This window comes from Corvus brachyrhynchos, unplaced genomic scaffold (genome assembly GCF_000691975.1).
Source record: "Corvus brachyrhynchos isolate BGI_N302 unplaced genomic scaffold, ASM69197v1 scaffold125, whole genome shotgun sequence".
NCBI classification, from domain to species: domain Eukaryota; kingdom Metazoa; phylum Chordata; class Aves; order Passeriformes; family Corvidae; genus Corvus; species Corvus brachyrhynchos.
The window spans coordinates 76,299-86,908 of NW_008238342.1; the positions used below are offsets into that span (position 1 = coordinate 76,299).

Below are 10,610 nucleotides of genomic sequence, written 5' to 3' on the forward strand. Positions count from 1 at the left end.
ATTATCCCTGTTCCCTGTTTTTCCCCCACACCCAGCCCCTCTGTGCCCACTCCTTCTGCCTGGCTGGAGGGGGGTTCTCCTCCTGCTCCCCCTCCTCCGGTGTGGTTAAAGCACAGGGTACTGCTCACCCTTCTCCAGCCCTCTCCAGGTCCAGCACCTGCACAGGTGGGACCATGCCCAGGAAATCTCCCACACCACCACAGGCACTGGCCAACCTTGGGGCTGCCACTGCCTGAAGGGCACTGCCAAGGAAAGGAGCCCCTGGGAGAAGCTCTGGATGTGCAGTGTCCAGGCTGCTGGGGGCAGGGAGCTCAGGGCAGTGGTCAGGGGGTGCTGGAAGGCAAAAACAGCAGCCCAGACCTCACACTCAGGTGAACACCTACCTGTACAAGGCAGAGGCTGCTCTCTTCAGCCCTTTGGGTCTGTTGGGTTTGGGCTCCCCGGCCATGTTGATGTCTGCAAGGAAGGGACACGCAGCTGTGACACAGCATGTCCCTTGTCACCTTCACCTGTACCTGGGCACGGAGCTGGGGCAGATGCACACAAGCCTGCCAGAGAGAAACGAGCTCTCCCACACCCCCACCCATTCCCACCTGCTTCTGGCACATCTGGGGCCTGCTGGGGCTCCACAGGAAGGCAAATACATCGTGTTGGCAAACCTCTTCCTTTTCCTTTCCAGAGCCACTCACCATTCAGCTGGCAGTCAGCACCGTGCTCCAATCCACACACACAAACTCAGGACAGCTTTCTCAGGAGAACTTGGTGTGACAAGGCAAAATCCAAACCTGCTGCACGCTGCTGGCTGCTGACAATCCACCCCTTGATCCTTTGGGAATAACGAGGAATGCTTGGCATGAGCCAGCCAGGCACTGCTATGGATTTGGCTGCGTTAAACTCTGCACGGGGTGCCCGTGCCTGCAGCTGCTCTTGGAGGAGCATCTTCTGCCAGGGGAGGGGAGAACAAGCTCCTCTAATCCCCTGAGGAAATTTTGCTCCTTGGCCTTGGTGCCAAATGTGCTTTTGATGTGAGAATAAAGTGACACAGCCAATTTCATGGAGCTGCCGAGAGCCCGGCAATCCAACATGGGGTGTGGAGCCAGAGCTCAGAGAGGTGAGCAACTGCTCTGTTCTGAGCCCAGGACAGAGCAAATGCCCTGCTGGCTTCTCCAATCAGCCCTAAACCCTGTTGGTTCTTCTGGTCCTGTGTATCTAAAGAGATGTCAGACCTCTGGGCATGTCAGATCTCGGCAAGACAGGATTTCCGCATGTGGACCAAGTCCACCATGAAACCAGGGCCCTCAGACACGGCAGGAATAAAGAGAAAGGAGCATTCATGTAAAAGAACCCCTCATATTTCAAAAATCAAAGTAGTGGAAGGTGAGGGAGTCAAAGACCAGCTGCTGAGTCCATGGGGTTGGCAAGAATCCTCTTCATCAGCTGGTGTGAGGCAGGTGACGTTCAGGAGCTCGGAGGAACCACATCTGTATTTCTGGAAAAGGCTGGGTGGGTTCAGGAGACTCTTCAGCACATGTGGGTCACCTACTGAATGTCTTGGTCCTCAGGGGTCTGTGTTGACCTGCCCTGAGGGAACTGGTTCCCCCCAGAGAACCAGGGGCTGGGAGTGTCCCACCCATGGGTACATGCTGCAGCTCCATGACACTGGTGCCCCACAGGAGCATTGGGATGGACCAGAGATGTGGTGGGAGAAAAAGATCCCAGAATGGTTTGGGCTGGAAGAGATCTTCCCTGAAAGACCATCCAGTTCCACCCCTCTGCCATGGGACACCTTCCACTGTCCCAGGCTGCTCCAAGCCCCATCCAGCCTGGCCTTGGGCACTTCCAGGGTTCCAGGGGCAGCCACAGCTTCTCTGGGCACCCTGTGCCAGGGCCTCACCACCCTCACAGGGCAGAATTTCTTCAGTGATGCCTTGCTCTCTGCTACCTGCACCTTAGGGGGCATCCAACCAGCTTTTAGCACATCAGACCATTTAAAACTTCTATTTTTTTATGCTTCATGAAGGGACTTTATGGAGAAATGTGGATGGGGGGGTCCACACGCCATCAAACTAAAGAGCCTAAAAAGTGATCCAAAGGAGCACCCTGACGTAGTTATTAACCAGGAAAATCACCTTCAGGAGCACAGGAAGGCTGCAGCACTGCTGGGATGAGCTGAGCAGGAGCAGCACAGGCTGCATGTGCAGGACACAGTTCTGGAGGAGCATGGACCTGCTCCTACTGCCCAGTGCCTTGCTGGGCAATTCCTTGGGCTATCTGTCAAGAGACCTCATGCCTGCTGGAGCCGGAGCTCAGCCTCCTCCTGAGCTTGTACAACCAGCGTGGTGTTGGGGGGGCTGGGGGGGCTCAGCCATCGCACCGAGCGCTCCTCTGGAGGCACCTTCCCATCAGCGCCTTCCTTGCAGCCTCCCTCCCTCCATCCTGCCATCCCCAGCTGCAGGGGAGTGCTGAGCCTGAATGCTGAGAGGCTGCACGTGGCCGTAGGGCAGGTCCAGGGCCAGCTGCAGCCAGCGGGAACATTTCACACACGGTTGCCTTTCTGAGCCTGCAGAGCCACCAGGGCTGCTGGCACTGCAGGGGGGAGAGGGGCCCATCCTTCCCTGGTGCAGCCCAGAACACACCCCTGCCCAGCTGCAGCCCCCTGGCTGGGAACCCTTTTTGCTGTCAGGGTGCATCTCTCCAGCTGCCACGCAGTGCTCCTGCGGACTGGAGAGCACCAGGATGGGGACACCCTCCAAGGGAGAGGCACGGGAAACCCAGGAGGTGAGAAGAACAACAATTAGCTCCATCTGCTGGTCCCCACTGCTACGAAGAGCCCTGCGGAGCCCTCCCTCACTGGCACGTGCCAACAGCAGGGAATTCTTACTCTCAGCTATGGTGGTGATGGGCAGTGATCCCACAGCATTCCCTTGAGAGTGAAAAAGGACAGAGAAGAGCTCAGCATGCACATCAGCCTGGACAGATTTTTGCATCTCATTCCCATTCTGGCTCCCTCCTCTGCATCGCTGACTCCATCTGCCTACCCCAAGGCAGTACTGATCCCTCCTGCTCATATCCAGGCACCTGCTCCCTGGAAATGGAGAGGTTGTGCTGTGTCCAGTCCCCATGGCAGGGTGAGGGGACGGTGTGGATCTAGTTTCCAGTGCCTCCTGCGATGACTGGGGTGTCTGGGAGTGTCTGCAGAAGGCACTCCAGAGGTTGCCAGGACCTGCAGGGACAGTCCCTTCAGCAGGGTGTCTGCTGTGTCCCCTGGCGGTCCCAGCCTGTCCTCCCTCTCCACATTCTTACCTGGCCATCCCTCCTCTTTTCAGAGAAAAACTTTCCACCTTGATTGTCTAACCACAGATCTTCTCTGCTGGTTCTCCTGCAAGGGGAGCATCCCAGTGCTCACACCTGCCAGCAACAGCAAAGGGAAGCCTGATGAGCTCTCCTGTGCTCAGACTGGCCCATGAAGAGTGGGAAGATGAAAGGCAGCTGAGTTTGCACCTCGTCCAGGACATGGACAGGACACCCAGCTATCACACAGCCCTTTCGCCTCCTTTTGGAATTCCAGCCCTTTGAGACCAGCAGAGATGAGAGGTTTCAGAGGTTTTCTGACAGAAGGTTTTTCTCATGGCAAACCTTTCATGTCTCTCATCAGCTAAGTGAGCAAGTGCTCCATGTCCCTTGGCCACGTCTCCTGTATCTGTCTGGAGCATCACAAGGAACTCCTGGGTTCCCCAAGGCCCTCTCCATCCTATCTCAGACTGCACATGTGGGCAACATCTGGGCTGGAAGTATTCCTGGCACACTGAGCTCTGCCAGGTCTGCAGCTCCGCTCTCTGGAGCACAAGAGAAGTGAGCAGAAGTTTCTGGTATCCAGATAAACCTCAGAGGAAGCAGCACAGCCTCAGCACAACTTCTTACCTTGGACTGCTGTGCCAGCAGCAGGGTGGGAATGGGCTGCAAATTGCTTTCCTGGGTGCCCACTGCCTGCAGCAGGCTTGGAAATCACCATTTTTCATTAAAAATCCTGTCCCCAGTTCCAATTCTCAGCTTGGAGCTGGTGACAAGGACATCTCACAATATGACTCCTCAGAACAATCTGCAAAGCAAGGGTGCAGCTGGGGGGGATTTGCTTGTTAGTTCTCATCCCACAGCAGTGCAGACGTGGGGGGGGGAGTTCTCTCATTTCACATCTGCTCGCTGAAGTCAGGCTGAGCTGGTCTGGATATCAGCTCTCCTGACAGGCTGAGGGTAAGGCCTGTCCTGGAAGGGAATCACTGAATCACAGCATGGTTTGGGTTGGAAGGGACCTTAAAGATCATCTTGTTCCATCCCCTGCCATGGGCAGGGACACCTTCCCAGGCTGCTCCAAGCCCCAGTGTCGCCCTGGCACCCTCCAGGGAATGGGGCGTCCCCAGCTTCTCTGGCGCCCTGTGCCAGGGCCTGCCCACCCTCACAGGGAACAATTCCTTCCCAATATCCCACCTAACCCTGCCCTCTGGCAAGGGGAAGCCCTTCCCCATTGTCCTATCCATGTCTTTAACACCAGGCAATGTCTTTTCCCCACCCTTGTTCTTCCCCAGCAGTTCAAGGACGAGGCCATGGGATGATCCAGAATCGTGGTTTTGCCGTTTGGCTTCTACAATCACAGCCCACAGCTGAGGTTTTGGGCCACGATGTCACACAGGCCTTTGATCCCATCCCACACGGGAGCTGGGAGCCTTCAGCTCTTGCCTGGGGGTGCTGTGGGAATGCTGCTCTCCAGCTCCGTGCCCCGCCACGCCTCCTGCTCATCCTGCCTCATCACTCGGTCCTCACCGGCTCCTCTCTGAGCCGCTCTGCGCACCCAACATCCCGGTTGGACCGGGCACTGGCCATCCCTTCCCCATCCCCTACGGAACAGCTGAGCCAGCCCGCCCCGGACACCCCGGCGAGGGGACTCACCCAGGGTCTGGCCGGCCAGCATGCGGCCGTTCTCGCCCAGCACGGCGGCGCGCGCGTGCCGCTCGTTGGAGTACTGGACGAAGGCGTAGCCCTTGTGCACGGAGCAGCCGACCACGCGGCCGTACTTGGAGAAGATGGTCTCCACATCCGACTTCTTCACCACCGCCGTGTTGAGGTTGCCGATGAACACCCGCGAGTTGATGGACTTGGGGTCATTCTTGTTCGTGATGTTGCTCGTCTGCACCTTCAAGGACATCTTGGATGCCTGCAAGGACAGGTGGGGAGTCAGGAAGGTGTGCAAGGGAATTCCCAGATAAAGGGAGGGATGGGGAACAAATCTCGCAGCAGAGGGAGCAGCTCCTCAATTTCAACTGGTCACAGTGGGGCAGAACCCACCTCCAGGAGCCCCTGGGTGTTGGGAGACCCCTGGAACAGTCAATCCTAAATTCTTGCTGGCAAATAATTGATCAGGCTGACGCCCAGTCAGTTCTGTGCAGGATCAGGAGTTGGAACTTCAATGATGTTTGTGGGTCCCTTCCATCTCAGGGTATTCTGTGATTCTACAGTTGCACGTAGGGGAGAAACCAAGATTTAAATCAATTTCACATCTAAGTTTTATAAGGTTTAATGCTGTCATACCAAAGCTTTTACCTCTCTCTGCTGAATCACAACTCAAAGAACTGCTCTTTTTGAAGCAGTCTGCATCCAGCACCTTGGTTGATGCCCACTTTTCCAGGCTTTTCCCTGCCAGCACCTCCCAGCTCAGCACAGCCCTCACCGCGCTCAGGGATGGCTGTATCCCTGTGGGGCCACACTTGCACCTGGAAGGGTACTTGGGATTTCTGGATATAAATGATGTAAGCAGTGATCAGCCCGTGTGCTCCTGATGGCACCTGCACTGCCCTGCCTGCACGCCGGGCTTTGGGCTGGATTTTGTGCAACCAGGAGGTGTCACTGTTAGCTTGGAAATCACCATCAGCTGCATCAGCTGGAAGCCACTCCAAGCCCCTTCCAGCAGCTGCAAGGCAGGATCTGCCAAGCTTCATGCCCCGGGTAGCTTGTGGGGACAGCTTTGCCCTCTGAGGACAAGGGACAGGGCTGGAAGTTGTGTGAAATCCGAGGCAGTGTAAGCTGGCTGCTCAAACTCCAGCAAAACCCAGAGCTGTCCAGAGAGATCAGCTTGATTTGCAGCTCCCAGACCCCGAGGGATGCTTTGGGGTCACCGCTGTGCTGCACACACACGGTGTGGGATTTACCCGGCAGCTGAGCAAGGTGTTTTGTGATGCACATGGAGGTGCTGCTCTTCCCCAGCCCCTTCCAGCAGCACCCACAGCTGCTCCCACTCCCAAGGGCAACTCCACCAGTGCATCCACAACTCCTGGAGGTCCCCGAGCTTGCCACAGGGGTTGTACTGCTACCACAGGGCCTGGTGTCCCCTGCCTGGTGGTCCCCAGCATCTGCCCTGGCACTGGGCAGAGCTGGACCCTGCCTGGCTTTGGGGTTTTGGCTCTCTGGGCTCAGAGCCCAAGTCTGAGCAGCCTGGTCCAAGGTGGGGACAGTGGCAGGTGCAGCTCCTGTGGACCCTGTCCCCCTGGTCCCCAAGTCCTGGCAGGCTCTGCTTGCCCCCAGCCCAGCCTGCCCGAGGCACTGGCAGGGCAGTGTGGGATGCTCCAGCTCTGCTGAGCCCTAAAGCACAGAGTTTCCTTTCCTACACTCCTGCCCTGGCAGGCAGAGCCTGGCAAAAAGCCACAGTATTTTGGGGTCGCATCCAAGACTTTCCAAAGCCCCAGTCCTGCTTCTTCCTTGCGATCTCCTGCACAGAGATTCTCCACAGGACACGAAATCTCTGGTTGCTTCTCTCTTTGTTAAGGGGGAGAAGAACATCACCACACCCACCTCACCCTTTGCCAGGGGAGCCCCGTTTCGGCTCCTCAGGGGGTGGATGTTTTCCCTTCTGAGCTCCCAGTCCCTTGGGATCTGCTCCTGCCACAGTCCCACTCTGCCCGAGGGTGCCCACACAGACAAGCATCGCTGTGTCAGGGCTCACCATCACTGCTCCAAATCCCAGGATCTGAAATTTCAGTCCAGGACAGGGACATGGGAGGACACTCCCCCATCCCCATAGGTAGAGGGTGTTTTCAGCCTAACCCAGGAGCCATAGGATGCTGGAACAATCCCTCAGCAGTGGGCTCTGTGCCAGGGGCACTCCTTCACCTTTCCAGCTGGGAGCACAAGGAGCTGGACACTCCATCCCTTGCACCATTTAAAGCCAGACCACACAGAGCACTGGAGACACCTGGCAAGTCTGAGCCTCTCTGTGAGGATGTGACTCCACAATAAATCTCCTCTGGCTCCAGCCCCTGCGACTCCATTAACCTGCCACTGAGGCTGGAAATAATTTTCCTGCTAAATCCAATAATAATGAAAAAAAAAGTTACACTTTGTCTGAGTCTGGCTCGTTGTATTTTCCCCTTCACGCTTATGGATTAAAAGAGCCAGAGACTTTTGTTCTATTACTTTAAAACCAATTCCTGGCAGGCAGTTTTCCTAAAAACACTGGGAAGAATAGCCAAAGGAGAGGACTTTCAAAGGAATCTAAGTGAATTCAATTCTCAACCTTTGGCAAGTGCTGCTCCAACTTCCACCCCTATATCAACCCTTGTTTAATGCTCTCTGTGTGAATTTAGTTTTGCAGTGCCACCTGGAAGAGGTTCCCAAAGGAAACTGCCCCTTTCCTGCTGCAGATGGGGAGAAATGGAGGCTTTTCCCAGCTCTTTGGTCACTCTGGGTACCCAGCTTAAGCCTCAAGGACTCATGTCACAGAAATCCTGAATACCTGCACCACAACCAGCTGGAGGCTGCTCCAGGGTGGCCAGTTCCCAGGGAATCTGCATCCTGATCGTGCTGGGAGGGGCTGAGGCTGTGCAGGACCCTCAGAGAGCGTGCACACAGGTGGGGTGTCTGCAGCCAGGGGTCCCTGGGTGGCCTTGCTACCCCGAGGACACATCAGACCTGCTGTGAACCCATGGTCCTCCTTTCCCTGCGGATTCAGCAATGCCACGCCAGTGACTCCAGCACGTGGCTTTACACCTGGTGAGCCCTGGAGTTTCCAGCTCCTGAAGCCCATTTTGTCTTGTTTCAGAGCCAACCTGCCCTGGCACCTCTTTCCCCCACCCCAGGCCATGCCACGGGGACATCCTTGGTCCCTCTAAGCTGCTTCCCCTCTACAGGATGCACTTCCACTTTTCCATCCTCATCTGCTGGAGTCTGTGCAAGTCTCCAACACATTTTGTACCCACCCATGGCCTTCCTTTCCCCCAGCCTCCAGAGAAATTTCCCTGGTCCCTGGGCAGAGCCTGAGCCCTTCTCCCATCCTTGGAGCCCACCATGCAACTTGCACTGCCCTGGGAGCCGCCCATCCAGGCTTGTGTCCCACCTGGATGCCAGGATGCTGCAGGAGACCATGTCCAAAGCCTTCCTGCAGTGAGGGCACACACCACCCATGTCACTTTGGCACAGTAAACAAGTGGCTCGGTCAAATCTGGCTGCAGCATTGTCAGGTCTGGCCCTGCTGCAGGCACTGCTGAGGAATGTTCTCTTCCTCAAAATCAGACACAGCACTCATATCAAATTCACCCCTGGCTCTCCTTTCACAGCCCAACACTGAAGAGCTTCACTGCTGCTACCCCCCAGTCCCAAACCAGGGAAAGCCCAAAGCCTTCCCAAGGACTGATCACCCCAGCCAGGTATTATTGACAAGAGCCTGAAGCTCTGCCCAGCTGTTTGCAGCTGCAAACCCCAACTACATCAGGGGCTGAGCTCCTCAAGCCTGTGTAGGAGGGACGTGGGTTAAGCTGCCTCTGTGCCTGGGCTGGAACAGGCTGGCTGGACGGTTCAGGTGGGATGTGGGATGGGGGGGGCTATGAAACTGTGTTTTCCCCCAAATTTCATGGGCTCTCAGCAGGTGCCACACGAGCCAGCTCTGGACCCTTCCCCATGTGGGTTTGCTATAAAGAAAAAGAGACCTGGATGAAGCTGAGGTGCGGGCAGGAAGGCCCCAGGGGGATCTTCAGCTGGAGAATGGAATCTTCTAAGGCATCTCCCCAGATGAAGATTTTGGCTGCCGTGGAGTTGGGGGGGGGTTGGGCCTCTCCCAGGTCCCTGCTGCCCATCCCCAGCTCGCACCCTCCTTGTCTGGCTCCCATGACCTTCCCCATGCTCCCTGCAGCTGGACCAGCACGTGCTGTGCTTGTTCCCTGTGCTGTGTCCTCTCCTGCCCACCTGCATCCCAACAATCCCATAAAGCTGGATGTGGGATGAGCAACTTCCACCCCGCATTGCAGGGACCAGTGATGGAGTGGGGAGCTCAGCATCCCCATGCCTCAGCATGGCCTTTCCCTTGGAATTCCCAGTGGCTCCAGGGCCAGCTCAGGACATGGCAGCTCTGTGCAGGGGATGTGCCTGGACTGATGGGAGATGGGACAGGGCCAAGCCAAGGTCAGGAGAGGTGACAGCGACACCGCAGGGCAGGGCTTGGGAGGGAGCCACGGGACCCCGGCGTCGCTGCAGATGGGAGCTCTCCAGGGCCATCTGCCCACGCTCTGCTGGCCCTGCCCGGGCAGGCAGCAGGGATTTGGCAGCAGGGAGAAGGGAAGGCCAAGGCTGGGGAATGCTCTGACAGTTTGGGCCCCACCGCTGGTGTCTCACAGCCCGCTGGGCACTGCGTGTTCCAGCACCCTGTGCTCTGCTGCTCCCACCCATGAGCCAGGCGTTCCCTGGAGAAATCAGCCTCCCTGTTCCACTCATTTGGGATTTCTTCTTAAACACAGCAGTCACCTGGCATCATTTACTGGCCTCCTTAGAGTAACAGCTGGAAAAGGACATTTGAACCATGGCTGTTAATGTTTCATCCTCCCCCTCCCTGCACTCCAGCAGAGCACTCTGCGCCATGTCCAGGTGAAATCCAGCAGAGCTGGAAATCAGCTCGGGAACAGCCCAGCTCCACAACTGGGGAGCAGAGTGGCCTCTCCAGCCACTTGGATACACCATGGAGAATCCAGCAGGGCTGGGTCAGAGCAGAGCAGCTTGGTGATGTGTCTGGTCAGAAACACCCACACAGCACACACACATGTTCCTGCTTTCAGACAGAGATTCCAACAACCATCGGCAGCATTTCCACAGCTCTGATTTCACTGTTCAGCCCCTAGCCTGCAACTGCCACAAGATGGGCTGGAGTTGGAAAAGAGAAAAGACAGAAGGCAGCAAGGAATAATACTTGGACATGAATAAATGAACGTGTGAAGAGGTTCTTCACCTCCAGGACACCAGAGAACATCAAGGACAGAGTATTAGGATTATCCCTGTTTTCTGCAAGGGAAACTGAGGCCCAGACAGGAGAGGTGTGGGGTGAAGGGGTGTGTGCCCCCAGCCTCAGCAAAGCCTCCAGAGACATTACAGTGGCACTCCCAGCTCCAAATGCCCCCAAAGACACAAGGAGACTTAAGGATGAGGTTGCCAGGAGTAAGAATTCTCCTTCCATCCCTCCTTCCTTCTACCCTTCCTAGAATCACAGAATGATCTGAGGTGGAAGGGGCCTTAAAGCCCATCCCATCCCATCCCATCCCATCCCATCCCATCCCATCCCACCCCTGACACAGGCAGGGACA

At 56.5% G+C, this 10,610-nt stretch overlaps 1 protein-coding gene across 1 annotated transcript in view; it reads right to left on the bottom strand.

The window, feature by feature from the left end:
- Positions 1-10,610, bottom strand: part of RALY (RALY heterogeneous nuclear ribonucleoprotein) — a 64,183-nt gene that overhangs the window by 13,784 nt on the left and 39,789 nt on the right. Inside the window, exons 2-3 of the mRNA XM_008634347.2 lie at positions 4,945-5,209; positions 384-456 (exon numbers count right to left, since the gene is read on the bottom strand). Coding sequence (XP_008632569.1) covers positions 384-456; positions 4,945-5,200 — 329 coding nt within the window. The 5' untranslated portion in view covers positions 5,201-5,209. The remainder of the gene's footprint in view (positions 1-383; positions 457-4,944; positions 5,210-10,610) is intronic.